General features: G+C 63.0%; 1 protein-coding gene and 1 long non-coding RNA gene across 9 annotated transcripts; one reads left to right on the top strand and one right to left on the bottom strand.

Moving 5' to 3' along the window:
• Positions 1-4,116: 4,116 nt before the first annotated feature.
• Positions 4,117-22,808, top strand: GRTP1 (growth hormone regulated TBC protein 1). 8 transcript variants are annotated; one of them, XM_069602080.1, is made up of 8 exons: positions 4,117-4,289; positions 4,545-4,696; positions 10,098-10,256; positions 12,741-12,865; positions 14,220-14,316; positions 18,963-19,138; positions 19,207-19,392; positions 22,610-22,808. In XM_069602080.1, the coding sequence occupies exons 1-8, from the start codon at positions 4,243-4,245 to the stop codon at positions 22,697-22,699; spliced, it is 1,032 nt and encodes a 343-aa protein (XP_069458181.1). In that variant the 5' UTR covers positions 4,117-4,242; the 3' UTR covers positions 22,700-22,808. The 8 variants fall into 8 exon arrangements, with proteins under 8 accessions (XP_069458181.1, XP_069458185.1, XP_069458182.1 ...); XM_069602084.1 differs by having other exon boundaries at positions 4,120-4,289; positions 18,966-19,132; XM_069602081.1 differs by having other exon boundaries at positions 4,120-4,289; positions 18,966-19,138.
• Positions 16,341-21,062, bottom strand: LOC138446736 (uncharacterized). Its single transcript, XR_011259543.1, has 2 exons — positions 18,415-21,062; positions 16,341-18,191 (listed from the first exon to the last, which is right to left on the bottom strand). It is a non-coding gene; the product is annotated as an uncharacterized lncRNA (long non-coding RNA).
• Positions 22,809-23,576: the final 768 nt, after the last annotated feature.

Here is a 23,576-nt window from a genome sequence, read left to right as displayed (position 1 = left end):
AAAGAGGCCCACACAGGGAGGCCGTGTGGCCTGCTGTGCCTGGGACTGTCCAGTGGTCCCTGTGGTCCTGCGGCAGGAGGCTGATGGCCCAGCCCCTGGGGGAAAGCAATTGGAGGCTCATTTCCCTGTTGACCAAACTCCAAGAGGGAACAGCAGGACAATTAAGGGAGGAAGCTGGGCCCTGCCAGACCACATGTCTCTGATTCCTGAATTCCTCTGGACCACACGTGCACAGAAAGACTCCCCGGAGACCAAAGGGAGCTCATGTCAAGGGATGTTCTACCCAGACGCCTCTGCGGTAAAACCACCTTGTCTAAGAGATATGTGCGCACACGGGAGGATCCTGAGACAGAGCAAGTGTGGACTGTGAACCAGGCAACTCAAAATGACTGGCCACAGGAAGCCCAGAAGAAAGGTCCCGTAAAAGTAATTCTGATCACGACGAGGGCCTGACCCAGTGACTCTGAGTGCCTCCCTGAGTCCCCAACATGTCTGTCCACACGTACTGGACTCTTTCCTCTTAACAAACATTTTACTTACTTAACTGCTTTCCATCTTTGTGGGAATTCTTTTTGCAAAGCTGAAGGCAGGGCCTCGTCACTGACCCCGGGCCTCGTGGCTGGGATCTGGCGCTTCCACCGCCGGGACCCAGCCTCGGTCTCTGGCTGGGAACCCAAGCCCCCTCCACGCCGCCGCAGGCTGAGGCCGCCAAGATCGGTCACCCCAGACCTCACGCACAGAGATGAGGAAAGGGTGGGGGGGATGTGGAGATGACACGCCCTGAAGTCCAGGCTCTCGGGCCGGTGCTACGTGGAGATGGGGTGTCTGGCGGGGTCACTGTAAGCCTTGAGGCTGCCTCACGTGGGTCTTTTCCATGTCCACCCCCGGTCCCTAATCGTGTATCTGTGACCCTGCCAGGGACCCACATAAGCACCTCTGAGGACCCTCTGAGCACGTCTATCCCACCGTCCCCACAGGCCTGGCCCTGGAACAGTCCCCTGCTGCCCCGGCGGCTGGGACACCGAGTCTCCTCTTCACCTTTCCAAAGCAATTACGGAGATATTCAGGCCGACGTGAAAAGGCCCCTCTTCAGCGATTCTGCCTGTGCTCCCAGCCACTGGCTCCTTTTCCCTCGCGCTGCAGTCTATTTAAAGCCAACTCCAAATATCATATCGCTTCACCCATAACTGAGCTTCAGCCAAAAACAGAACTTCGTACTTTATCGGAAAGAGTGTGAGCAGTGTGCTGCAACGCTTCCTGTGGGCTGTCGGGGCGCCGGCGGCTGGCCCACCCGGACCTGCGGGGACCCTCCACCATCCCCGGGGCTTCACAGTGATCATCGGTGCTGCCTGAACACCCTGTCAGTCCTGGGGGGACGGGCACCCCCCGGAACTAAAGTGCTCAGACAGCACATGTTATCCAAACGGCAGCAGCTCCTGAAATCAGGCAGCAAGAACTGGGAGTCCTGCAGGAAGACGGGGGCCTGCGGTGGTGCATGCACACCGGGGTGGGGCCCTCGGGCCTCTCGCTGAGCCCCTGCCGAGGAGCCGGTCCTCCGGCCGGTGGTTCTCACGTGGGGCCTGCAACCTCAGCACTGCAAAGCTGGCTCCTCACACAGCCTGGCTGTGGGACCCGGGGGGCCCTGTGGGCGTGTGCCGGCCTGGGGGCTGTGTGGGCACACCCTGGCCCTGGGGGAACAGCTGGGCACAGCCAGCTCCCTGGCTGTGGACGCGACCTGCCCTTGCGGATGATCGTCGGCTTTGAAAGAAGGGCATCTGGCCAGCAAGGGTGCCCAGGATGCTCAGGGCAGCGGGCATTTGGAGGTTGGTGGAGGGGCACCAAGGACACGGGTCCGGCTGCCTCTTGCTCCTAAGGTGGGGGCTCGGGCAGGTGCTGGCGGCCGGGCTGGCGGCCCTCAAAGGGCCCTCTGGCCGTGACCGCTGGCTGCCTGCTGAAGGGTCCTTCCTCTCTGTATCTCTCCCGCCACACTTCCTGGATGGGCCTCCTCTTGTCTAACGCTCAGCCACGTCTCCTCGGGCCCCAGATGTCCCCGGTCAGGGTACTACCATGTTCGAGTCCAAGAGCGTGTGTCTGTGGTCTGCGTTTCCTGCGGGGCTGGGACCAGGCCGGCGTGAGGATGGGACACAGCGGCTGGAACCCACCGGAGACAGCAGGCGTCAGGGGGAGAGGCCGAGGGAGCCTGCACCAGCAGGGCTGCGGGGGCGCCTGGGGCCGGGGCCGGGGCCGGGGCGCGCCAGACGTGCTCTCGGAGACAGGGAGGAGGGACGTGTGGGCCCCACAGAAAGGACGGGAGGGGGTGCAGGCAGCCACCTGCTCCAGCCAGAAGCTGCCCCGTCCAGGGGGAACGGGGGCTGGGACGGGCGGAAACAGGGGCTTGGGGGCACCGGCGGGGGGTGGGCCGCACGCCTGATGATTTCTAAGACCAGGATGGGTCGACGCCAGGCCTGCGCTGGTGGAAGGGCCAGTCACCGTGCCTGTGGACCGGCATCTGCAGGAGGCACCTGGGGTGAAGGCCGAGGAGGGGTCTTGAAAGGGGTCCTGCGTCTTCTTTCAAAAGCAAAGCAAACTAGGCTGAGGGCTTGGAGAACTTTCCCAGAACCAGCAAATGGGGGGCCTTTGCGGTTCTGTTCAGCTGAGCACGAATTTCCTACAGACCTCATGGAAACGGACAGACAGACGCCCCCACTTTGGGGCAGGCATGCTCCCCAAATTACTTTCCAGGCTCCTTGCTCAGCCCTCCGACAGGACGCTCCGGAAAAACCAATGCTGAGCGCCAGGCGAGTTCACAACAGCCGAGCAGGCACTCGCCACCAGAAACAACATCAGAGTCCCAGGGAGACACTGTCCCCAAGGGCCGGGCCCGGTGGAGTGGGCCGTGCAGCCTGTGGCTCCACGGCGTCAGTGGGCTGGTGCCTCACCACGCCTGACTTCTGCTGTTCTGAGCCCAGTTCTTAAAAAGAACCCTTGGGATGCCGGGGAGGCTACGAAAGTCCCTTAAACCTTAAAGAACCTTAAAATCCTCTTATCTCACCGCGTTTCCAAAGTAAAACTCAAAATGCAGCTTATGCACATTCTCACGGCCTCCCAATACGAGAGGCGGTTTTCAGGCCATCCATGGAAACACCAGGACGCGGCGGGGCCTGACAGGGAGGACGCTGTCCTAGGCCAGGGCAGAACTGCCGGCACACGCATGGCGACCACCACGTTGGTGTCTGCAGGCGGGTCCCCGGGAGTAAAAGGCCTGCAGGCTGGGCGGCATGTCTGTTCCCTCCCAGCCGTGACTCACCCTCCCCAAATCCTGTGCATCTGTGGGGAGAAGCCTGGGGGGCGCCTCTGACTCCTCTGGGAGCGGAGGGGACGCGGGCACTGTCAGCCCTGGTCACCCCAGACGGCCACTGGGCAGGGCGTGCCCACCCTCCCGCGTGGGCAGTGCGGGGGGTGGGGGGGCGGCTATGGGCAGCGCCTGCACCCCTCCTTCTGAGCCTCGTTTGGGGTGGTGGGAGGCAGGGACAGGCTGATTCCGCCGGGGTGGGGGAGGGGACGGTGGCACCCGGATTAAGATCCACTTATTCGCGTGTTATTTTCAGGGGGGAAAGTGTAGGCTGAAAGAGAACAAGTTAAATATAAGACGATCGTTTTCTGTAAAAAGAACATTAAACCATCGGTCACAGGTCAGGACGCCGGCCTTTGGACCCGCGGGGCACGGAGGCCTGGCCGGCTGTCTGAAGAATCTAAGCTGGACTCACCTCCTCCCACCTCGGCTGCAGCAGAGAGGCCCCGGGGCGCGAGGCGGCGGGAGCCGGCGCGCCGGCCGGGCCGCCAGCCTCCGGGGCCCAGGCCCCTCTCCCCGCCGGGGGCCGTCCCCGCGCCCCTCCCCCGCGCCCCCATCCCCCGGCGCCCCTCCCTCGCCCCCCGCCGGGGCCCCCGCGCCCCTCCCCCGCCGCCCCGGGGGCCGGGGGCCGGCTCGGCCGCGCCGCCGCCCGGCTCCGGGCTCCCGGCTCCGCGCGCAGGAGCAGGTGCAGCCCCTCCCGCCCCCTCCCTGCGGGCCGCGCCCCGCCCTCCGGGTCCCCAGGCGGCCCCGCCCCCGGCCCCGGCCCCGCCCCCGGCCCCGCCTCCCGGCGCCCGCGGCCCGGCGGAAGGACGCGCGGCGCCCCGCGCCCCGGGAGGTGAACGCGGCACCCCGGCCCCGCGGCCCGGGCGCCCCCTCCCGCCCCTCTCGGCATGGAGGCCGCGGGGCGCGCGCAGGCGGCGCGGGACCGTGTCCCCAGGTGGGCGCGCGGGGCCGGTGCGCCCCCGGCCCGGCGCCGGGCCGCGGGCGGGGGCGGCGGTGCGGGCGCCTGCGCGCCCCTGGGCGGCCCCTGCGCTGCGTGCGCGCCCGCGCTCGGCCCGCCGCCGCCGCCGCTGCGGGGCCGGGAGGGGGGCACGCAGCCCGCGCGCCCCGCGCGGGGACCGGGCGGCTGGGTGCCGAGGGTCCCGCGTGCACGTGCGCGCGGAACTTTACTCTGCGCCTTTTTGTGCGGCAGGATCGATCCGTATGGGTTTGAAAGGCCTGAGGACTTTGATTATGCAGCTTACGAAGAGTTTTTTTCCGCCTACCTGGCGATCCTCACCAGGAGGGCCATCAAATGGTCCAGACTCCTAAAGGGCGGAGGTGCTGTCCAGAGGAGCATGACCGGTGAGTTCGGCGCCTGACCCAGAGGGTGCGCAACAAGTCGTGCGGTCCTCGGTGCGTGCGCTCGGGGCCGCTCAGGACTTGGGGTTCCTTCGAGGCCAGGGGCGCTGCCCCTATCCCAGCCGTGCCCCGCGCAGGCGCACAGGTGAGGGCGCTGCGCGGTCCAGGTGCGAGGCCCCCTTTCCTCGCCTGGACGTGGGGCCTGCTCGCCCTTTGAGACGCTTGGCGCCCGTGGCCGTCTTTCCAGAAGAAGCCGGGTTTCCTGCTCCTCAGAGCGAGCGGCCAGGGCAGTGCCCCCGCCGGCTTCTGTGCGGAGCGCTCCCTGCTCCCTTCAGAGAGAAAGCGGGGGGGCTCCCTGGACCCCTCAGCTCCTCCCCGGCTTCCGCGCCCCACGCTGTGACCCGGGGCCTCCTTCAGGTCTGGACTGGAGCGCCTCCTCCGGGAAGCCTTCCAGCCCCACCCCGCAGCTCCTCGCCTCCTGCCCTCTCCTTGCCTCTCTGGGCCTCCACGTGTGGGTCTCACTTTATCCTTAGTTTCCGCGCTGGGGTCAAGATCCCTCTGTGCCGGCTGGGTTGGCTGGACGGTCCCTTAGCTGTTTGTTGAATAAATGAATGAAGTCTTTGCCTGCCTGCTCCCTAGCTGAGGATACAGAGGCCAGACCTGCCCGCTGGAGGTGAGGGGTGGGCAGGAGTGTGCCCCCGGGGGCCTCCTGACACGGTGTTAACGACAATGAAGGGGTGAGGACAGGGGTCCCATCCGCGGGGGGCTGAGCTGTGTGACCAGAGCGTTAGGGGTGAGGAGAGGAGGGCCAGAGGTGGAGCACGGCCCGCAGCAGCTCACGGTGGGCACACGAGGGACAGCCAGGGGGAAAGAAGTCAGTTTTTAAGCAAGCGTGGGGGGAGGCGATCAGATCAAGCTGTATCTTTAAAGAGCCATCCGTCATTGAAAGGCAGGTGTCTCTAGTAGTACCGAGGGCCACGCCCGCCTTGCTGCTGGGCGTTAACAGGCTTCCAGCCGTCTATGGCTTCATTTTTTCTTCTGTTTTTAAAGTCATGCACAAGTATATAAAAGTACGAAGGCAGACTTAACTTTTGCACGCGGGAGAACATCTCGGTCACACTCGAAGGTGTGAGTTGGCCTGAGTTTCTCAGCTGCCCAGGCCCCGGTGTCCCGTGGGGGGCGGCTGGTGACACTTCCCCATCCCCCCAGGAGCAGGGCGGACGGTTCGCTTCCATGCAGGAGGAGGCCTCCTGTCCAACAGGGGCCCAGAGGCCGGCTTACGCCGCAGACCGTCACTGCAAGATGCGCAGGCGCTCGTGCCCTTTGCACGTGGCACTCGCGTAGACGTGCGTTCCCCTTGGGCTCTGCCGTGCCCCTTTATACGTGGCACTCGCGTGGACGTGCGTTCCCCTTGGGCTCTGCCGTGCCCCTTTATACGTGGCACTCGCGTGGACGTGCGTTCCCCTTGGGCTCTGCCGTGCCCCTTTATACGTGGCACACGTGTGGACGTGCGTTCCCCTTGGGCTCTGCCGTGCCCCTTTGCACATGGCACACGCGTGGACGTGCGTTCCCCTCGGGCTCTGCCGTGCCCCTTTATACGTGGCACACGCATGGACGTGCGTTCCCCTTGGGCTCTGCCGTGCCCCTTTATACGTGGCACTCGCGTGGACGTGCGTTCCCCTTGGGTTCTGCCGTTTGCGTCTGGCTGGTCATCTTTTCTATGCGCAGCGCCGGCATGCTAATTCTGTATCTTTCCTGCGGAAACCGTTGCTGTTCAGTCACCAAGTTGCATCCAACTCTTCGCGACCCCATGGACTGCAGCACGCCAGGCTTCCCTGTCCATCACCAACTGGAGTTCACTCAGACTCACATCCGTTGAGTCGGTGATGCCATCCAACCATCTCATCCTCTGTCATTTCCTTCTCCTGCCCTCAATCTTTCCTAGCATCAGGGTCTTCTCCAATGAGTCAGCTCTTTGCATCAGGTGGCCAAAGTATTGGAGTTTCAGCTTTTTTAGCATCAGTCCTTCCAATGAATATTCAGGACTGATTTCCTTTAGGATGGATTGGCTGGATCTCCTTGCAGTCCAAGGGACTCTCAAGAGTCTTTTCCAACACCACAGTTCAAAGGCATCGATTCTTTGGTGCTCAGCCTTCTCTGTGGTCCAGCTCTCACATCCACACACGACCCCTGTGGGAACTACTGACTGCTGTCTGGTTTCCAGTGTTGCTTTCCCAGGGGATCGGGAGTAGAAGCCGCCTGAGTGCAGAGCCTTCCAGACCTTAGCTCTCTTCCTAGACTTTTGTAGTTGCCTGGTATGACGGTTCTGTTTTGTTTCTGCTTTTGCCCAGGGCTTCCCTGTGACTCAGCTAGTAAAGAATCCATCTGCAAGGCTGGAGACCTGGGTTTGATCCCTGGGTTGGAAAGATCCCCTGGAGAAGGGAAAGGCTACCCACTCCAGTCTTCTGGCCTGGAGAATTCCATAAACTGTATAGGCCATGGGGTCGCAGAGAGTTGGACAGGACTGAGTGACTTTCACTTTCACTTCACTTGCCTTTTTGGAGCACGTTTCGACTCTTTCTGAAAATTTAATTTGGTTTTATTGAAACTGCCATTATTTCTTTTTTGCTTTAGCTTTTGAATTTATGTAATGTTTGTTAAACTTTGTAATTATGGTGTAACAGGCTCAGGAGCAAATACGCTTGATCCCTGGTGAGCCTTGGCCTGGGAGTGAGGTTCACCGCCAGGTGAGCTGGAGGGTGTAGCGGCCTGGTGTTCTTCCAGGGAATCTGGCGAGGCGCCTGTGGGCTCGCCCAGTTCTGTGCCCAGGGTGTTGCCGCTGAGCTGGTGTGGCCTCCGGGTGAGACCGCCGGGGTTCCCGCAGCACCCGTGGCAGTCCAAGGGAGTGGTCAGGCGTAACCAGGAGTGGATTTGTTAGTCAGGAAGCGGGAATACGGTTTCTTCCTGCCAGATGGTCCGGGCTGGCCGGAGTGTCCACAGCTGTGTGGCGTCCGTGGGAGGGAGGCTGTGAGGGCCGTGGGCCCCGGGTGGGCAGTGGGAGCTCTGTTTGGGGCCCCGACCTTGACCCCGGCGACCACACCTGGAGGACTGCCTTCACCCCTGTTCCTCAACCGTGTCTTGCTTTTGGGTTCTGCTGTGTGTGTTCTCTTTTGAGAGGACTTGTGTCCGGGTCCGCAGATGAGCGCTGACACTCAGCCTGCTTGAGGGTGTTAGCTGTGGGTCCGTGTTTGCTTTCTGTCGGTGAGGAGATCCACCAGGAGCTGCGATTGCTCACTCATTCTCAGCGCTCGACCTAGCCGGCCGCACCCCCCTGGGCAGGGAGCTGCCCCTGGGCCTCTGTCCATCCCGGCGTGGAGGGACCTGATGAGAGGAGCTCTTCCGGTTTGCTTCTTTCTCTCCTGCCCCGTGGGCGAGGGGGTTAGCACCATCTGAATAAGAATGAAATTGTAAGACATGTTTAAAGACAAATATGAAAAAAAAAAAACAAAAAAAAAACAACAAACCCTGGGAACCTGCTTAACTCCTGGGGCAGACAGCCGGGAGTTAATTCTTCGGGCCGAGCTTCTCTGTTTCTGCGGCACAGGTTACACTGCTCCGCGTGTTGGAATGAAGAGTGCGTCAGCCCTGCCCTTGCTCTGGGCGTGGGAGGACCACTTTCTTTCTCTTCCAGAGGAACTGCGTCAAGCAGGTCGCAGGCAGTGACGGCGGCAGAAGCCCTGAGTCTCTGAAGCTTCTGGACATGGCTGCTCTTTTCACAACCTCCCGGGAGTCCGGGGCCCTGACTGTAGTCCAGGCCCTGGGCTTCGCTTCCACTTTGCAGGGAATTTCCCATTTTCCTTCCGTTTTGGAAGGAAACCGAGGCGTGATCGAGGTATGGTCTGCCTAGCCACATCCGACGCCAGAGTCAGGGGTTTAACCAGCTTCCACTTCACTTTTCAGACTCTTTGCGACCCCACGGACTGTAGCCCACCAGGCTCCTCCTTCCACGGGATTTTCCAGGCGATAGTACTGGAGTGGGCTCTGCCACTTCCTTCCCCACATATTTTATACTTTATATTCATTTTTTAAAACTTTGCAAACGAAGTTCACTCTTCTTGGCGTGTAGCCCCGTGAGTGTGGACAGACGCACAGTCAGGTAATCCCCACCAGGCGCAAGGTCTAGAGCAGCGGTCGCCTTCACGGTCCGCTCCTGTGTGGTCCCGGGCGCTGAGCTGCAGGCCCGGGCGTGGGTGAAAGCCTTGGCTGGGGAGCAGGGGCTGGGAGAGGCCGCAGGGCTGTGGAGGGGTCCTGAAGGTGCGCCGGCCTCTCCCGCCCTTTCTCTGGTTCTCTGGCTTCTCTGCAGGTGCGCGCTTAGGGTGGCGCCTGAGCGGTTCTCCGCGTGTTCGCGTGTCTGGTGCCGCCTGAGCGGTTCTCCGCGTGTTCGCGTGTCTGGTGCTGGCCTAAGTGACGCTGTCTCGGTGTTTTCACTTCCGCTCTCTGCGGCCCGTCCCTGGAGTTGCCAGGAGCGTCTGTATGTCCCTTCCTTCTGCTGTGTCTCAGTGGGAGCGGTCCCTGCCCAAAGCTAGGGCTGACCCTCCCCTTGGAGTTGAGAGAGGGTTAATTCAGGGCACCCCTCGGCATGCCGAGCCCTGAGGTGGTGTGTAAATAGTAGGAGGTTGGAGGGACGGTCCGGCTGAATGATTGCTGTGTTTGGTAGGCTGAAATACCACGTCCGGTAGCGGGGGGACCACGTCACGCTGGCCGAGACACTCTGGCCACGCGTGGTCCTCTGGCCGCACAGCTGCCTCCGAGCTGCAGAGGGTTCTTGGCTTTCTCTGCCTCTGGCGGGTGGTGCTCACGTCTGTCCTTCCCTTCCTCTGGGCCTTCCTCGTCACCCCCGCCCCCCCCCCAGCCTCTGCAAACTCCCATCCTGAGCGCCCTCCCGAGAGCGGCAGGTGCACGCGACCTGGCCTCGGGGAGGCGCTCTCAGGAGCTCGTGGACTGGTGGCTGTCAGCTTGAGTTATAAGATTTCAGCAGCAGCGCCTTTTTCGCTTGTAACCTAGGACATTGTCCTGTAATTTTTTTCTGTTCGGTACAGGCGGTGCCTGAGCCAGTGCCGACCTGCGTTCAGGACGGTGGCGTCTGCCCTGGGCTGCGGGGTGGGCCGGGTTGGGGGATGGGAGGCAGCCCGTGTCCCTGCACCGCTGCTGAGGTGGAGGCTGGGCTGCTGCGGCCCGCCGACCGCTCAGCGGGAGGGGAGAGCGGACTTCTGTAGGGAGGGCCTGTACCTGTTGGCAGGACATGCCTGTCTTGCCTTTCACGTCTGACTTACTGACTCTTGAGAGCTATCCATGGAAACCTTTGGAGCGGGGCCCGTCTGAAACTGCCCTTTCCCTTTCTCAGTGAAGCGCTACATCCGCAAGGGCATCCCGCTGGAGCACCGGGCCCGCGTCTGGATGGGGGTGAGCGGAGCCCAGGCCCGGATGGACCGGAACCCCGGCTACTACCAGCGCCTCCTGCAGGGTGAGCGGAGCGCCAGCCTGGAGGAGGCCATCCGGACAGGTGACTCGGCCCCGGGCTGGGGAGGCCCCCAGGGTGGGGCAGCCCTGCGGGTGGGGGCGCCTCCCCCAGGGGAAGTGTGTCTGCACCCAGACTCTCGGCTGTGATGCGGATGAGGAAACCTACGCTGTCAAAGGCGCACCTGACTCCCACTTTCTCAAAGGACAAGCAGAACGGGCTTATTTGACAGGAGGACAATGGTCAGAATTGGTTCAGAAAATCCTCGAGCGGGCAGCTAGGTGGTAAGGAAAATGGTGGGGAGAGCGGGTTTCTTCTGCAAGACGCTGCCCAGGGGCGTGAGGAAGCCTCTGAGCCATCTGTCAGAACTGACGAGGGCTGGGTGGCCCCGCGGCCTCGAGACACAGCTGCAGGAAGCTGCGCGCCGCCCCGCTCTCCGTGCCGATGCCGAGTGTCCAGAGGCGCTCACGCCCTGGCCGCCGTCTCGTGACCCCAGCTTCCTCGCCGGCCACGGGCGCTCACAAGTGCAGAGTCCTCAGAAAAATGGTTCACCTAAGTTGAATAAGTAGCTCTTTAGGAGGCATCTGCTTCTCTGATTTTGCCAGCTTCTGAGAACGAGAAAATCAAACACAAAGTTCTTCATTTAAAAAGTTGGTTACTTGAAATGTCTGGGAGGTTGGATTGACTGGGGACAGTGAGAAAGCGGCGTGTCCTCAACGTAAGGAGCGGGGGGTCTCGGATCCCAGCGCTGCCGCTGAGCCTGCCGGCCACACCGTGACCCCTTCTGGCCAGGGACAGATGCTGTCGTGACCTGCAGGGAGCATGGGCTCCCTCCGCAGGCCCAGCAGCGCTGACATGGGCAGGGAGAGACCACAAGTGACGGGTGGTTGTTTGTCTGAAAAGTGAATTTTAAAGGCTCTACTTGGTGCACAGTTTTGGACACTTTTAATTACGGTGAAGCGCGCACAGCGCGCAGTTTCCCATTCTCTGGTTTTCCAGTGGGAGCCTCTGTCCCATTGCACACGACACCCCCAGCCCTGGCTCCACCGTCTGCTCCCTGTGTCTGAGTCCGACCCCCCTAGACTTCACGTGGTGGAATCAGGCAGTGTCTGCCCTTCCACGTCTGGTCGATTCCACGGAGCACAGTGTCCGAGAGGCCCAGCCGGGCTGTGTGTGTGCCAGAGCTTCCGCCCTTCCTGAGGCTGAACCAGGTCCCGTGTGTGTGCGTCTTCGGTCCCTGGACACCTGGGCTGCTCCCACCCCCTGGCTACAGTGAATTCTGGCTGAACAGGGTGTCAAGTGATTCTCCGAGACCCGCGTTCAGTGCTTTGGGGACAGACCCCGAGGTGGGACCGCTGGGTCATGCGGCCGCTCTGGTCTGCGGTCAGGAAGCCTGCATCAGTTGTGGGGCAGGGTCAGCAGAGCAGGCACGTCGTGCACCTGAGCCCAGACGGGACGTCCACCACGTCTGCCTCCGGTGCGGGGGCCAGGGAGAAAGATTTCAACCTCTGCTAAAGCTTCTCGTCGTAAAGACCATCACACAGGCGGGAGCCCAGCCAGCCTCCCCCTGATAGGTGCCGGTTTGGAGAACGTTTAGATTTCCAGGGAAAAGAAATCTTTTTTGTATAAAACATATGATTGAAAATTACAAGCTTGGAGGCAGCCCGTTTGCTGCTCGGCTCAGACCTGGTCTTCGTGGGCAGGTGCAGGGCTGGGGGCCCGAGCTTGGGGGCAGAATCCCCGAGGCCGCCGGGAGGCCTTGCATTATCAACGGTGTCTACGTATGTCCCTTCACTGACACCGCCACTCTGCTCTAGGTGGGGTCAGAGGATGTCTGTCTGCCCCCCCCCCCACTCTGCCCTGGACGCAGGTTCACAGAAATGTAACGGAGGGCAGGGAGGGGGTGGCAGAGGTGGGAGAGGCCGCCAGGCACCCTCCTGCAGACAGAAGTTGGCGGTGGTAAGTTTATCTGTGCTGTGCTAAGTCACTCCAGTCGTGTCCAACCCCATGGACTGTAGCCCACCAGGCCCCTCTATCCATGGGGTTCTCCAGGCAAGAGGCCTGGAGTGGGCTGCCAGGCCCTCCCCAGGGGACCTTCCCGACCCAGGGTGGCACCGCGGCTCTAGGTCTCCTACGCTGCAGCTGGCTCTCTAGCACGAGAGTCTCCTGGGTGGTTTTCAGTTTTGTCTCTTTGTCTCCAAAGGGGGCTCTCAGGTGCCCTGCCTGCTTCTGTTTTCAGTGTTAAGAACTGGGGAGAATTTCCAAAGCTTTATGTAAAGTGCTCACACTTCACCCACACTTGGGAGCGTGGGGACGGGAGGAGACGCTGGGGACCCGGCAGCCGGGCCTCATCAGAGGAGCTGATGTTGGTGTTGATTGGAGAGTAAGGGCTGCGGGCTGCTGGCGGCCCTGGTCAGGCTGCTGGGGGCCCGGAGCCGCCTCTGCCCCTGAGTCCAGTCGACGGTGGAGGCTGCTGGGGGCCCGGGGTGGCCTCTGCTTACGCCCTGAGTGCTATGTGGGTCCCCGCAGACATGAACAGGACCTTCCCCGACAACGTGCGCTTCCGGAAGGACGCGGAACCCTGCCTGCAGGGCCCCCTGTACAATGTGCTGCTGGCCTACGGGCATCACAACCACGGCGTGGGCTATTGCCAGGTGAGCCCCAGGCCCCCCACGGACCCCGGGGCCTCGCCCAGCCGGGGCTCCCACGCCCCCACAGCCCGGGCATCACAGCCACGGCGGGGGCTATTGCCAGGTGAGCCCCGGGCCCCCCACGGACCCCGGGGCCTCGCCCAGCCGGGGCTCCCACGCCCCCACAGCCCGGGCATCACAGCCACGCCAGGGGCTATTGCCAGGTGAGCCCCGGGCCCCCCACGGACCCCGGGGCCTCGCCCAGCTGGGGCTCCCACGCCCCCACAGCCCGGGCATCACAGCCACGGCGGGGGCTATTGCCAGGTGAGCCCCGGGCCCCCCACGGACCCCGGGGCCTCGCCCAGCCGGGGCTCCCACGCCCCCACAGCCCGGGCATCACAGCCACGGCGGGGGCTATTGCCAGGTGAGCCCCGGGCCCCCCACGGACCCCGGGGCCTCGCCCAGCCGGGGCTCCCACGCCCCCCACAGCCCGGGCTGGGCCTCTCTGCGGGGGCGGGAGGGGGCAGCCGTGGACGTGAACACAGGCTGTGTTTGTGGGACGTGGGTGACCAGCACCCTGTCGCCTCGGAGCCGATGGTGTGCGTGTGTGCACGTGTGGGTGAGTGCGAGCGGCGGGCCGGCACGGAATGCAGGGCCTCCTCCGGAAGCCGGGCCCCCGCGCAGTCGGGCGGCGCAGCGGGGTCGGTTCTCGTGCGCCTGGAGGTCCTCTGTGTGCAGCATCTCAGGGACGCGTGTCCACAGCCCAGACCATGAGCAGAGCCGTGTCGGGAGCCAGTCCTTGGGCTGCCGGGCCCTCCTGCCGTGCACACTGGAGGCCGTGGTGTCTGGGGGTGTGTGGGCAGGAGGACGGGGCTGGGGGGTGGGGTCCCCACGCTCCAGGCCCCCGAGCTGGAGGCCAGCCTCCCGAGAGGACGGCTGGGCATTCAGAGCCGTTGGTGGCGGCGCCCGAGCGGCCCGAGTGGTTTCTCCTGGTGAGAGTTTCACGAGGACGCGCCCTGCCCGGTTCTAAGGCAGAGTCCCAAGAGTCAGTCCTGACCACACGTGTCTGTCGATGGCAGAGCCGTGAGGCCGACGCTACCCTGGACGGTCATTCCAGGATCACGCGCATTCTAGGGAAGGACGAGGAAGACGGGGAGTTAGCAGGCGGAATCCCAGGGACGGGGGAGCCTGGTGGGCTGCCGTCTATGGGGTCGCACAGAGTCAGACACGACTGGAGCGACTGAGCAGCGGCGGCGGCGGCCGCCACACGGTTGCAGGGTCTGGGGGTGGGGCCGGTGTCAGCGCGGGCCTCCTCTGATTGCAGCGGGTGAGCTTCGTCAAGGGGTGTCTGATCCTGGTGACATTTGTCTGATTTCAGGGGATGAACTTCATCGCGGGGTATCTGATCCTGGTGACTAAGAGTGAAGAGGAAGCCTTCTGGCTGTTGGACGCCCTGGTGGGCAGAATACTCCCAGGTGCGTGGATCCCGCAGTAAGAGTGACTCGATTTCTGGTGTTGCCGTAACGATGCTGCCGACAAGTCCGGGCGTGACGAAGCATAAGGCGTCGTTTGAGAGCTGAGGTTGGCAGTCTTCCTGCAGTTGAGTTGAGCTGAGACGCTCCCAAGATGTGGGGGCCCAGCGGAGCGGCGACCTCTCCCCCGCCACCCCCACCCCGCGGGCGGCGCTGTGTCTCAGCCTGGATGCCGCTGAGCCGTTTGCTCAGTTACATCAGAGACCAGATTATGATGGAGGTTCCCATCGTGACCACTTCCAGGTGGCGTCTGGGACTTTGGGGAACTTCAGAGAGCAAAGCCTAGAAGCCGCGACAGCAACTGAGAGAGACAGGCGAGGGCTGGGGAGGGCGGACCTCGGGCAACGGGGCAGCGAGGCTCCAGGCGCCCCTCCCCGTGGTTCCTCGAGAGACTCAGAGTCGGAACGTGTCGCTCCCAGCAGTCGCTGGATTCAGTCAGTGCAGCAAAATGGGTCCCGCTTCAGAGCCAAAGGAAACCTCCAGAGGAGCGGGCAGGGCTGGGGCGGGGGCCACCGTCTCCTTCGGCCGGGGCTGGGCAGGGCTGTGTGCGTCCTCAGGCCCCTGGGCGCACAAGCTAGGTCACTTCAGCACACGCCCATCCTGCGATTAGCTGCTTCTGTCTTTGTCAGACCCAAGTTGCACAGACACATCCTCCTCTCAGAAGCTCCAAGACTGCAGCACGGACGGAGGGCGCGCCGTGGACGCTCTCCTCAAGGGTCCCCGTCCCTCGCGTGCTCTCCGCCCGTGCTCAGCGGGGTGGTGTGTGCGCGTGCTCCCCGCCCGTGCTCAGCGGGGTGGTGTGTGCGTCTCCAGCTTCCTGCTCTGCGTGTGCGAGCACATACACGGAGTGGAGGTTAGGGACAGGGAACGGCACGACAGAAAGCTGAGCTGAGACCGAAGCTGGTTCTTTGGGAAAACTGTTGAAATGCTCAGGCGTCTGACAAGACTGATAAGGAAGGAAGGGGATGAGGAGTCTAGAAGTGCGAGGGGCGCCGGGACGGGAGCCGCTGCAGGGAGTCCCAAGAGCCGCAAGAGAGCTTGAGTGGAGTGAAGAGCCGAATGGACGGTGGGAGCGTACAGGCCAGCAGAGCTGGAACGGGACCCCTGAAAGGCCAAATGCAGAGAAAAGTGTCTCAGGAGAGCTCGAACGGACAGATAATTCCCAGTTTCTAAGAAACAGAGACAGATGAGCTCATCCACTCGCGCTGTGAAGCTGGTGTAGCCCTCCTGTGGTGCAGACTGGTCTCAGGAAGAACGCGAACGCAGAGCTCATTGACGTGACCCTGATGTCAGCGCCCGGAGCTGAGCGATGGTTATAGAGTAGTGTTTCTTTAAATGTGTGGCTCAACATGTGGATGGGTTAATCCATAGATTAAGGATGGGTAGTGGCTTCGTCAGCGGAAGGGTCACTGGCAGGGCCACGCCAGGAGGGCTGGAGGGAGGAGTGGTGCTGTTGTCTAGCCCCTCGGTCCTGCCTGACTCTGCGAGCCCGTGGACTGTGGCCCACCGGGCTGCTCTGCATTCCAGGCAAGAGCACTGGAGGGGGTTGCCATGCCCCTCTCCAGGGGATCTTCCCGACCCAGGGATCAAACCAGGGCCTCCTGCATTGCGGGCAGGTTCTTTGCCACTGGCCGCCGGGGAAGTCTGCAGGGGAGGGTGCTGGAGCTGCTTAGGTGCTGCAGCAGTCGCCAGGTTGGCGAGGGACAGTCAGGTCTGTCCATCTCTTGTACTCGGTACGTGAGTTGTATCGAGCAAAAGACTGTTAAAACATCATTCCGTGACAGCTGATTGTCTATAGAGAAGAAAACAAAACTGGACCCTTATTTCGATTCCAGGTAGACTCTAGACGTATGGAAAAGCAAAACTTTGAAACTCGAAGCGAGTCAGAGAACAGTGCGATTCCAGAGCAGGAACAAGGTCCTCAAACGAAACTCAGAAAGCGTGAAAGACACGATTGATCGTTTTCGTTATGTTAGAAGTAAAAACTGATTTTGACACAAGACATAGTCTGCAGAGTAAAAAGGGATCCATGGAATTAATGTGTAAAGAATTCCTAAAAGTCTAGGTGGATACGGGTCGACAGAAAAGGTGAAGAATAGGCCTGACAGGCAGTTTACAAAATAGGAGACCTGCGTGGTCCCGAGTTGGGGCGAGGCAACCGTGGTCTCCCGGGAGCAGGGAGGCCAGGTCTCAGCGCCGAGCGAAGCTGGGCGTCAGCGGCGAGGGCCGGAGGCCGTCCCCCAGTGCCCACGACACCGCGATTCAGAGCAGTCGAGTCGAAGCAGAGGAGGGAGAGAGCAACTCTAATGAGGCGGAGACGGCGGGGTCCCAGGCCGCCGTGCTGCCCCCCGGGCTCTGCCACCCCCAGCAAGGCACCAGTGTCGGGGTTTCATCTGTTGCGTGTCAGCCGCTCAGACAAGCCCCTGCGGGCCTTCACGCTTCCCCTCTCGTCCCCAGTCGGCAGAAGCCTAGCCGCCCACGCACAGCCACGCTGTTTCTCTGAAACTGGGCTCGTCCGGCGGTGGGTGAGGAGCCCAGAGACAGTCCAGGCTGAGGGCGGGAGGAGGGGTCCTCATGGGAGCGCGGGGGTCTCTCCCAGACCAGGGACTCCCCAGCAGCAAACAGCCGTGTTAACCCAAGCGTCCGAGCGCCGTCCTGCTGGGGCTGGGGGCGGGAGGATCGGCGTGGACCTGGGCCAGGCCCGCAGCCCAAGGGCAGCAGGGGTCAGCACCGCCGGCCCTTGGCTTCCCTGCGACCTGCTGGTTGAGCGCTCCAGGGGGTCGGAGTTCTGGAACGGCTCAAGACGGTGCTGCAGGCTCGTCTTTACCTCGGGAACAGAGCTGGCCGTCTGCACTGACTGGTCGTCTCTGTTGGGGGGCAGTCGTCACCCTGGCCTGGCTGTAGCTGTGTGTGTTGACCTTTTGTTCCCTTAAAATCTATACCTGGGTTTCCCGGTGGCTCAGTGGTAAGGAATCCGCTGGCCAGCACAGGAGACCCAGGAGACACGAGTTTGATCCCTGGATCAGGAAGATCCCCTGGAGAAGGAAATGGCAGCTCACTCCAGCGTTCTTGCCTGGAGAATCCCATGGACAGAGGAGCCTGGTGGGCTGCGGTCCACGGGGTCCAACAGAGTCAGACACGACTGAGCAACTGAAAACCACAAAACCTCTAGCAACGGAGACCTTTTCTGCAAAGGCCTAGATCACAGGATGGCCCAGACCCAAAATGGCTCGTCGTACATCAGAAGGGTTATGCCTAGCCTCTTCCTCCAGGGACCCGTCTGTCCTCCGACTCCTGAGCCTGCAGAAAAGCCCCGCTGCGCCCCCCACCACGTCAGGGACTGGGGTGGCGTCTGGGGTGTCCCACCGGGGAGGAGCCCGTCCCTTAATGAACAAATGCATCCGCGTCCCGAAGAGCTGGTCCCACCTGTTTGCCCTGTGACACGGGAAGCAGGTGGCTTCCCCACCGCAGCTGGACAGCGAGGCCCAGGGCGGGCGGCGGGGCTTGTCCTGGGGCGGTGACTCTCAGGGCACACCCCTCAGCCCTGCAGCCGCGCTCATCCCCCGCACCCCGGGCTGACACCTCCGGGCTGTGTGCAAAGGGGGTCCCTGGGAGAGGCCTGACTCGGGCCCCAGAGGGGAGGCTGGACCAGGGGCCCCTGAGAAGTTTCTCAGCCTCTGTGTGCAGACGGGACCCCGCAGGAGGGCTGGCCATCGGGGTTTGTCCGTGTTCTTGGCGGGAGAGTTTCCATGACCCTCTGGCGACCGGCTCGAGCTTTGGGGGGTGACCTTGACTCTTCCGGGAGCTGCCATAAGCCTCTGTAGCCAAAGTGAGAACATGCTGAGCTCGCGCTCCACAAATCGGCTTGTCTGCCCCGCTGAGCCACTCAGAGCTGCCCGCCTCCCCGCCTCTGGGGCCAGACTGGGCACCCCTGGTCAGGGGCAGAGGGGACGGCGGGCTGGACTTGCGGCCAGGCGGGGTGGGGCTGTGGGGGCGGGGGCATGGTGGGGAGGGGCGCCCCAGGCCCCAGGTGTTACTGACCCGACAGCTTCTCCAGCCTTGGGCTCAGTTAGGCGTGTGCGCACCCTGAAAACCGGTGACGTGACTGTCGTGTCAGCGCTCATAATGACTCTGTTTGAACGAAAATACTTAGCAAGAATGTCTGTCTCTTTGCCGCAGTGAATGGCCAACTTTATTACGCAGATTGCTCACTGAAATTTCATGGCAAAGTTCCAGCATTAGGTTAAATACACCGTTACGATGACCCACCACGATAACAAGCTGGAAAGTTCCTTGGCAAGAGAACATCCATTTCAAAAGAAGGGCGGCGGGCGTGATGGGTACCAGCAGGGGCCTCACTGTCCGCTCGCTGGCCCGGCTTCCGCTTTGGCCGTGGTCCTCTGGAAAGGGTTGGAAAGGGTCCCGGGGGCCCCCCCCACCGCCTGGCTTGGGGGGCACGCAGGTTGCGGCCGTCCGGCTGTGAGACCTGCGTCCCTGCCCCCGGAACCCCCCCCCCCCCACAGCAGATTACTACAGCCCCTCGATGCTGGGCCTGTGAGACCCACATCCCTGCCCCCTCGCCCCCACAGCAGATTACTACAGCCCCTCGATGCTGGGCCTGAAGACGGACCAGGAGGTGCTCGGGGAGCTGGTGCGGACAAAGCTGCCAGCGGTGGCAGCGCTGATGGACGGCCACGGTGTGCTGTGGACCCTGGTCGCATCCCGCTGGTTCATCTGCCTTTTCGTGGACGTCCTGCCCGTGGAGGTGAGGGCGCCCAGCTGGGCCCGGGGCCGGCGGCACGGCTGCGCGCTGACCCGCCGCTCCCTCCACAGACGGTGCTGCGTGTCTGGGACTGCCTGTTTAGCGAGGGGTCCAAGATCATCTTCCGGGTGGCGCTGACCCTCCTCAAGCATCACCAGGCCTCCATCCTGGAGGCCACCAGCGTCCCCGACCTCTGTGAGAAGTTCAAGGAGATCACCAGGGGCCGCTTTGTCACCGAGTGTCACAGCTTCATGCAGGTGGGTGTCGGCTGCGCGGGGCCCCCGGGAGACCGGCGCGCTCACCCCGCGCCCCCCACGCCGTCGGCTGTGTGTGGGGGGTGCCACCTGGGGCCCCCCCTGAGCCCGCCAGGCCTGCTCCTTGGCTCCTCCTGGGCCTCCCTGACGTCCTCGTCGGCGCCGGGCCCACCGTCCTCAGCCCTCCACGTCGCCTCCGCTCCCGCCCTGGGGGGGTCACACCTGTCTGTCCCCCGCCGCTGGGGTCCAGGCCTGGTGCAGGCTGTGTAGACAGCTGACCTGAGTTGATGACCCGGGTGCTGCGTCCCACAGGCCCTTGGGGTGGGGCGGGGGGGTTTAGGGGGCTGAGGGGGGCCACTGACCCCAATGCCTGGCCCGTCGCGCCCTCAGCCGCCCTGTGCAACGGTGGTGGCATGCCTGCTGCCCCCAGGCTGGCAGCCTCTGAGCCTCCTGGACCCGGTTTCCTCAGAAACAGCCCCTCGGCCCGGGGGTTCAGGTGGTCTTACTGCTCGTGTGGCTGCAGCCCTGGGGCCAGGCGTGGTTGCCTCCGAGAAGGGAGCCCGCCGTCCCCACGGGAGCCCAGCCTGGCACATGCCACCCACGGCCCAGCCTCTGCTGGACTGCAGTGCGGACGCTCAGACCGTGTGGCTTTGGTGTCTGGCTCCTGGGCTCAGCACGACACTTCCGAGGAGGAGCAGGGGGCTTCCAAGGAGGAGCGGGGGGCTCTCGAGTGCAGAGGGTGCCCAGTGAGGGCAGGCGGCCTGCCTGCCTGTCCCTGGCGGCTGCGTGTCCGCGGCAGGGCGGCTGGTGTTCTGGCCTGGACGTGCTCTGGGCCCTGTGAGCTGAGTGGGTGCAAGGGGATCGCAGAGGGTGAGGCGGGGGGAGCGTCTCCCCACACGGCAGGACAAGTGCTGCGTAAAGAGGCGCGTCCTCGCGCACGGCAGGTGTGGCCGCTCGCTGCATGCTGATGGGAAGCGACCCTGGGCTTACTTCGCCGGGGGTCTCTACAGACTTGTGTATTTCGCAGCACTGCAGTTCATGCATCAGAGGGCTCTCAAGTCCTGTCCCAGATCGTCTAGAATCTCCTAGGTCCCACGCGGAAGCTAGGAGCACTGTAATGGGGAGAGGTCAGCTGAGCCCTCCAGAGTCCGTTCTCCGGCCCCCGAGTCGCCCGGGGCTTGCTCCCAGGGTCCCCCTCGGCCCCCAGGCACCTTCCCTTCTCCTCGTCAGGCAGTTTCTCTGTTACTGGAAACAAGTCTGAGTCCCTTCCCGCTTCCGCTTCTCAAGTCTCGTCTCTCCTAGGCCCTGAGTAGGTTTCAGAGCTGCTAAGAGTCAGCAGTTACAGGGTCAGAACTCAAAGAACTCAGCACAGGCAAGGAAAGCAAAAATAGCAAACTGGGACCACATGGGGCTTGAAAGCTTCTGTGCAGCAAAGGGAAGCAGTGGCGGATGAAAAGGTGACCCCCCCCCCCCGGACTGGAGAGCGTGTGTGCAGGCCACGTCCAGACACACGGAGGCCTCGGCTGGACACAGAGCTGAGGAGTTCCGTCTAAAAGCGGGCAGAGGACCTGAGTAGACAGTAGACACAGGCAGGCCTCAGGCACACGGAAGGGTGCTCCACTTCCCTCGTCATCGGGGAAACGCAGACCAAAACCCCACGCCACCTCACACCCGTCAGAACGGCCGTCATCCAGACCACAGACAGCGGCTGTGGTGAGCGTGTGAACAGGGAGCCCGGTGCACCGTTCGTAGGCGTGTAAACGGTGCAGCCACTGTGGAAGTGTGGAGGCTCCTCAGAAGCTGAACAGAGAGCTGCTGTCTGACGCAGCCGACCCACTGCCCTATTCCCGAAAGGAAAGGGACGCGGGACCCCTGGGAGGGCCGCCCACCCGCAGTCTCGGCAGCCGCAGCGTGGACACAGCCTGCGAGGCCGTGTGAGCCCATGGGGACCAGTGTGGCCCACCCACACGACGGGCTTTCCCTCAGCCTTGAAAGGGAGGGGGAGCCCGACACCCACTCCACCCTGGGGGAACCTGGAGACATCGTGTTCAGTGATCGTCACAAGAGGACAAAGACAGACTCCACTGACGCAAGGCCCCTCGAGGAGCCAGGTTCATAGAGATGGAAGGGGTGCTGGGGACGCAGTGGCGGGGAGAGGAGGAGCTGGAAGGTGACCCCAAGGGCGCAGAGCTGACACTCGGCCCACACCTCGAGTGGCTCAGGCGTAGATGGTGTGGCTTCAGCACACACGCGCACAAAACCAGTAAAGGGGTGGAAACAGGACGTTCCCCAATTTTAATTCCAGTGGCTCAGGGCCTCTGACTCCAGAATCAGATGGTTCCTTCACGGACTGGATTCAACATTTTAAAAGTGACCCGAGTGTGAGCGGGCAGGAGCGCGTGTCCCAGACGCCCTGTCTCAGGCACTTTCCTGAGCTTTGCAGCGGCTGAAACCCAAGACGTGGCCCAGCCTGAGGCCTGACGTTCAGAGCTGAGCCAGCTGCACGCACACCTCCAGACCCCCTCCCTGGTCCTCAGAGCACTTTGCTGAAGTCCCTGGGGGCGTTTAGGGGGCACGAGCGGCCTGTTCTTGCTCAACCCTGCAGTAAGCTCTCCTCTGCTCCCCTCACCCTCGTCCTCATCCTGGGCGGGGGGGATGGGCTCCCCTCGCCCACGTCCTCATCCGCTTAGGGGGGAAGTGCTCCCCTCGCCCTCATCCTCTGGGGGGTGGGATGGGCTCCCCCCGCCCTCATCCTCCGGGGGGGAAGTGCTCCCTCTGTCCTCATCCTGGGGGAAGGGTTGGGCTCCCGTCATCCTCATCCTCCTGGGGGTGAAGGGCTCCCCTCGCCCTCATCCTCATCCTGGAGGGGGAGGGCTCCCCTTGCCCTCGGGTGGGATGGGCTCCCCTCACACTTGTCTTCTGGGGAGGGGGGTAGGGTTCCCCTCGCCCTCGTCCTCCGGGGGGTGGGATGGGCTCCCCTCGCCCTCGTTTTCTGGGGAAGGGGGAGTGCTCCCCTCGCCCTCGGGGGGCGGGGGGGTGGGATGGGCTCCCCTCACCCTGCACAGGCGTCCGTGCTGAGGCTGGAGCTCTGTCACTAGCTTCAATCAGCTCTGTCGCATGTGAAGGACACAAGTGACCTTCCTCTGCTCACTGACCGCTGGCCTCAGCCCGGCCAGCACCAGAAGCTGGGAATGTCTAAACGAACCCGTTTCTGTTGCAGAGAGTCTTCTCGGAGCCCGGGAGCCTGTCCAGGGCCAGCATTGCCCGGCTGCGGGAGCGCTGCAGGGCGCAGCTGCTGGCGCAGGGCTGAGGCCTCGAGCCGGCCTCCGGCTGGCGCTGTCACTTCCGAGCGAGCAGCCGTCCTGCGCTCTTCCCTGCGAGCTATCGTGCTGTCTCTAAATATATATTTTTACCTGGAACGCTGACGTGTATAAAACATGACATGCGTGTTTGTGTGCGTTACACCAGCTCGTGAGCCTGCAATGTAATGTTTATAAATGACTTTTTGAAATTGTTACACAAGCGACGTGTAAACCAGGTGTAACATTGAGGGGCTGCAGGTCAGGTCTGGGCTGTCACCCCTGACCCCCGGGGGAGAAGGTGCCCCAACGAGACCCCTCCCCTAGGGGTTGAAGGCCCCAACCTGTCTCCCTCCCTCTGGAGATGCCGCCTCTGATGAGAAGCCCCCACCCAGGCAGGCTGTGCCCTGCACAGGGGACACAGGCAGGGTTGGGGGAACAAGGGCGTTTCCCGGGAGACCAGCTGACAGGCTCGCCTTCCTGGGAGCCAACCAGTGGCACCTCAAGGGGCACGTCCCCCAGCAGGGGCTCCAAACCCCACTATCCTGCGGAGGCTGGCCCTGTGGACAGGGGCAGCCGGGCCCTGCCCTGCCCGTTAAGGGGCCACTGCCCAAGGCCACCCACACACAGGCTACCCTCAGCCTTGCCCCTGAGGCCAGCCTCTGCCTACTCAGGCCTGAGCAGCCCTCCTCGGTCACCGATTCGTAGGACCGGGTAAGGAACTGTCTTCCACAGAGAAGAGATCTGTCCCCAGGAAGTGGGCTCCCCTGCTGTGTCTTAACCGAAGACGGCCTTTCTTGAGTCGCTGGTCTTGGGGCAGTCCCCCCAAGCTGACCTGCTGACCCAGCTCACCTGCCACCTCGCACAGGAGCCAACAGAAGCATGAGG

Source organism: Ovis canadensis, chromosome 10 (assembly GCF_042477335.2).
Source record: "Ovis canadensis isolate MfBH-ARS-UI-01 breed Bighorn chromosome 10, ARS-UI_OviCan_v2, whole genome shotgun sequence".
Lineage (NCBI taxonomy): Eukaryota > Metazoa > Chordata > Mammalia > Artiodactyla > Bovidae > Ovis > Ovis canadensis.
The sequence above is the reverse complement of the archived record's forward strand: the minus strand, read 5'-3'. Positions and strand labels throughout refer to the sequence as shown.

Coding starts and splice junctions, on each gene's coding strand:
- GRTP1 (XM_069602080.1), top strand. CDS start 4,243: ATGGAGGCCGCGGGGCGCGCGCAGGCGGCGCGGGACCGTGTCCCCAG. Junction 12,866..14,219: donor ACGGCGTGGGCTATTGCCAG/GTGAGCCCCAGG, acceptor GTCTGATTTCAG/GGGATGAACTTCATCGCGGG. Junction 14,317..18,962: donor GGTGGGCAGAATACTCCCAG/GTGCGTGGATCC, acceptor TCGCCCCCACAG/CAGATTACTACAGCCCCTCG.